We start from the raw sequence: 4,937 nt of genomic DNA, 5'->3' as shown, positions 1-4,937 counted from the left end.
GGCGCGTCTGGGATTGTGGGAGAAGAGGCGGGAGAGAGGACGGGCAGGGGCGGGCAGATGCCGGCCCGGCCTATGTCACTTGGGAGCGTGTACGTGTGCATCTTTGTGTGGGTCAGCACGCTCCAGCCCGAGGCCGGGCACTGGGTGGATCCGAGTGTGGGTGGACAGGCTCCCCGGGTGGGTGCCCCGACGGGAAGGAGGGAGAGCGGGCAGGAGAGCTAGATCAAGGGCAGCGAGGTCTGCGGGTTCCTCTGTGTGTGTGTCTCAGGCCCTGTGGCTCAGCACTGGAGCCGCCTGGCACCCACAGGAATGCGGCTTCTCTCGGATCCCCAGGCTGCTCTTGTCCCACAAGGAGGTGGCCGCCAGGAAAAAGAGGGAGAAAAGGACAGAAGTCCGCCTAGCCCAACCCGAGCCTCAAACAAAGGCCAGTTTATCCAATCTCTTACAGGAGGGCCCAGGAGGCTGGCAGGGCTCCGAGGAATCGCAAAGCCCTCCCTGCATGCCCTGAGCTTCTTTGGGCTTTGCCAGGAGGTAGGAAGATGGGAGGTTGGGGTTGGAAGAATGTGGGGTGTGTGAGAAGCAGCCACTGACAAGAAAATTAATCTTGGGGTGGTCCCCAATCATCTTGGGAGCTCGAGAATGAGAGAGCTAGGCGAGTGGGGATAGGAAGGGATAGGCAAAGGGAACTATTTCCCAGGGCAAAGTCCAGAAGTATTGGGTCAGCCCAATACAGTCTCAGTTTGAGACTTTTCTGAGCAGCAGTACACATATATATTACACATAGGAAGAAACAACGGAGATCAGGGAAAGCAGGGAAGGTGCCAGGATGGAGAGAGGCGGAGAGGAAACACTGATATTTTTAGAATTTGCTGAGGTTCTTTTATTTTTACAACCTTGGGCTGAGACTTCAGGGAGTTAAATTCCCTGGGGAGAATCCCCATGGTGCCAGGGAAAGCCTGTTGCAGAGTGGCTTGCCAGCATATTTTTGTTTAGGGCTCCAGGACCAAGTTTAAAAAAAAGATATCCTGGGAGAGACAATAAACCACTACAAGAAGAACAAGTGAAGTTAACACAAGGGAAGGACTCCTGAAATTAAGTCTTGGTCCACAATGTGCTGGGCCTGGCTGTCCTGTCCCCTAAAACCAGCAGTGTCAGAGCTAGGAGTGGAGGGTGGTCATGAAAAAGCTTCCCTCTTTTTCCCAAGAAGAGTGTGAATCCTCCCTTCCTTCAGCACGATCTAGTTGGAGGAGGTAAAGGGATCCCACTTTGCCACCAGTAATGTGGGTAGGGAAATAATGGGGACAGATGGAAAAATAATTGCCCTGTCCACATGCAGAGAGGGAAAGAGCACATTCCTGACACTTGGAGGCAGCCAGTGGGAGGGAAAAGTTGGAGGCGTGCAGTGAGTATGCCCTCCTACCGATCTTCCCAAGCACCCACCCTGGGGTGGGGCCGGGAGAGGTGCCCCCCAGAGTGGAAAGCCAGGTGCTTCCTGCAAACCTCAAACTCAAGATTTTTTCCCAGCCCTAGTCACAAGAAAGAAAGCCAGGGCTTTGGTGTAATGGAGACTTCAAAATCCTTGAAGCAAAGAAAGAAAAGCAGGAAGTCGATACTCTCACACCCCCATCCTACTCTCAGCTTAGTGCAGAGCGTGCAATGCAGCACCAGCCTCACCTGGTCACCCCCACCTCAGGTGCCTGGCCATTGGACATTGTCTTCCAAGAAACGACCACTGCAGCCAAGCTTAGGGCAACTGGGAGATGAGGCTGATGGAGCACTGGGTGTGGTGAAAAAGTAGCGGTCCACCCAAGGGCACAGTGGTGTGCTGCCCTGGGCCTGTCGGATATGCTCCTGAAGGCTCAAGTCATTCCAAACTATGGACTTGTCCTTTCTGCAGAGAAAGAAAAAAGGAAGAGGAGGGAGAAATAGAGGAGATGGAAGTGCTGGCTGTGGGGAGAGAAGAAAAGAAGAGAGAACACAGGTAAATCCCCCTCTGGGCACACAGATCGCCTTTACAGGTTTAGTCTCTTAACCCGGAAAGAGCCTTCTCAGAAATCCTCAGATGACAGGATGTAATTTTTTTATGTTCTGATCCCCCCACACCCTTAAGAAGACTCCTGTCACATTTATTGCTGCTGATTTCCTAGATGTGAAATATTTCACTTGCAACTTGTAATTTCCATCACACAATTCCCTTGGTATCCTAAGGAAATAGAGTCACACGACTAAAGGACAGCCAAAAAGATGCCTTCACTTTAGGCCTCAGGACACAGCTCTGGACCCGAGCTCTAGCTCTTTTCACATTGTGGATATCTCCAAGTGGGACATGAGGGGAAAGATTAGAATATAGGCCACAGTTATATCAAATCTTCATGTCTGCCTAAAAGAAGAAATCCCAACAAACAGATTGCATTCCCCCATGGCTTATAACCTGCCTCTCCACTGTTCTATGTAAAATCAAAGCAGAGGGAGCTCCTTTTTTTGGTGGGGGGAAACCATAGCAGGATAAAGACAACAAAGGCCAAAGATATTATATTAAGAGCAGTATTGCACACAAAATGAAATCAATACAAGGCTACAATACATTCATTCATCTCCCTTGTCTGAAAGTTCCCTCTCTTGGCAATACCCTGTCTTGGGGGATGAAGAAGTACCCCCCCACACACCCACACTGATTTAGATCTATCTTTGTTCTCCATCCCTGCGGTGTCTTCCTCTTTCTGAAGGATCTCGGACACATTTCTAATGATACACAAAAGGGGCTTAGGGCTTTACCATTTGCCAAACCCTAAACATTTCAGATTTAAAAAAAATGAGATAGGGCGGGAAGAAGAGATTTCTATTTCTTTTCTTTCCTTTGCATTTCAAATCTCTGGAAGCTCTTTTTGAAGGCAATGTCATTTGTCTAATTGCTCTGGCAATACACAGAGTGGGGGGGGCAGTCCACCAGGATAATTGCTTTGCACTTAGAATTCAGAGGGTTTATTGAGGGATTTATGTTACCTTCTTACTCACGTGCAGGTAGGTTGGGAAAGATATGTTTCAATTCCAGCATTACTTTCTACCTGAAACAATTTTGGGTTAAACTTAACATTATCTATCTGAGTTTTGTGGTCAGGCCAAAAAAACACCTAAATTTATATTATGTGACAGGCCACATAAGCATATAGACTGAAACTCGAGCATCCGACAGACACAGTTCTCCAGCCATGTAGCGCCCTGTTTCCATTTTCTTTTTTGCTTTCTTGTAATCTCTATAGAATTTGTCTTAAAACTTCACTAGCAAGTTCTCTTGGGACAAAAAGCAGCTTTCAGAAACATTCTGTTTTCGTGGTCGAAATAATTTTATTTATCCAGAATATACAGTTTAATTCCTCTATCTACACTTATTTACATGGCTAAAATAACATTGAAAAAAAGTCTTTTGAAAAGTTGAGGTCATAGATTTCAAGGCACCTTTGATAGTGTCCACAGTTGCGCAAAAAAGTTCGTTTGTAAAAAACGGGGAGAGCGGTCCTTTGAATGCAATAACTTACATGCAAAAAAAAAAAAAGCTTTACACATGAATCTTTCTGTTTCCATTTTCCAAACTTCCCCATATGAATTCCTTTCTTTTATGATTTTCTAAAACGGCAAAACAGTAGTCCCAAAAAGGAGCACGCAGGAGAGCAGCCCACCTAATAGAGCGTCCCGGAGGCCAGGGCCAGCGGGTGCTGTAAGGAGCCGGGCGGCGGCAGGTGAGAATTGATTGAGGTGGCTGCGCTTGGGTACCAGGAAGCGGAGTTCTCCAGGTAGCTGGACGCGGGAGACTGGTTGGAGGTCGGAGGGTGGGCGTGAGGGTGGTGGCTGAGAGAGCGGGATGACCCCTGGGGCTCCCACACCGCTGGCGACTGCGGGGAGTTACAAGCCATAGGATCGCTGGAGCTGGGGCTGTGCTCCGGGGGCATCTCCCCGTTTTTCATGATCTTCTTGATCTTGGATCTTTTGTTCTGAAACCAAATTTTTACCTGGGTGGGGGAACAAAGGCACACGTTACCGGGACACTCAGAGGTCGCCCGCGCCTTCCTCAGGCCGCGCCTGGAGGCATCTTCCGGGCTCCTAGATGGCCCAGCCCTGGAATCTCCTCAGCAGCTCAAGGCCTTCAGCCTCTGCAAGGGTACAACCCCAGGCTTTTGTCTTTTGTTCGTCTTGGGGGGGGGTAAGAGCGACGCAGCGGGTGGCTGCGGGCGCGCACCTGCCGGCCTACCTGGGTGCACAAAACCCGGTTCGGCTGGTCCCGGTTCGGCTGGGGAGCTGCGAACCTCGGCCGAGCTCGGCGGGGAAGGGGCGTGGGCTCGATCAAAAGCGACAGTGCCGAAGGAAAGGAGCGATTTCCTTATCTCTTGCCCGGGTCCCTTTTCTCTCCCCAGCTCCTCGGGGCCAGAATCCGCCCGCAGCTCTGGGCGGCGACTTGAACATTTTTTGCGCTTATCTAGGCCCCAGTCGGTTGAATAGAGAGAGATGGAAAGGGGACAGTCCTGGAAGATTTGCTCATACAACAGCGCCCCCACCTCGCGTCCCTCAGGCTGTGGCGGCCGAAAGCTGCGAAGGAGCAGGGCGCGACCCTTCCTTAGGTCCCTGGCCTGAACCCACCGCAAGGCCGTAGGTCCCTGCTCACCCCGGGAAGGCTTCGCGTCGTAGAGAGAACCAGACGCTTTATTCAGATTGCAAGGCAGCCTAGAAATAACCCACCCGGCGTTTGCAACCTAGGAAATTGGCCTCCCGCCCCTGGAGCCACGAGGCAGGGGGCCAAATCGGGCCTCGGAACAAACGCGTCCCCAACATCACGCATTGGCTCCAGCTGGCCCGACTGGTGGAGGGAAAGGCGCGGGGCTGGTGGCTGTCTGCGTGCGTCTCTCGAGAGGACTACGGAATCGGCTCCAGCCGGTCAGGGCCGA

At 51.2% G+C, this 4,937-nt stretch overlaps 1 protein-coding gene and 1 long non-coding RNA gene across 2 annotated transcripts in view; one reads left to right on the top strand and one right to left on the bottom strand.

The window, feature by feature from the left end:
* Window positions 1-1,770: 1,770 nt before the first annotated feature.
* On the top strand, window positions 1,771-4,713 carry LOC104847842. Its single transcript, XR_776247.2, has 3 exons — window positions 1,771-1,981; window positions 3,642-3,737; window positions 4,410-4,713. It is a non-coding gene; the product is annotated as an uncharacterized LOC104847842 (long non-coding RNA).
* Dlx5 (distal-less homeobox 5) overlaps window positions 3,335-4,937 on the bottom strand; it is a 4,437-nt gene continuing 2,834 nt past the window's right edge. The window contains exon 3 of the mRNA XM_010603391.1: window positions 3,335-4,007. Coding sequence (XP_010601693.1) covers window positions 3,678-4,007 — 330 coding nt within the window. The 3' untranslated portion in view covers window positions 3,335-3,677. The remainder of the gene's footprint in view (window positions 4,008-4,937) is intronic.

Source organism: Fukomys damarensis, unplaced genomic scaffold (genome assembly GCF_012274545.1).
Source record: "Fukomys damarensis isolate Sample0158 unplaced genomic scaffold, DMR_v1.0_HiC HiC_scaffold_4, whole genome shotgun sequence".
In the NCBI taxonomy this organism is placed as follows: Eukaryota; Metazoa; Chordata; class Mammalia; order Rodentia; family Bathyergidae; genus Fukomys; species Fukomys damarensis.
Note: the sequence above shows the minus strand (reverse complement) of the source record. Positions and strands in the feature narration are given on the sequence as shown.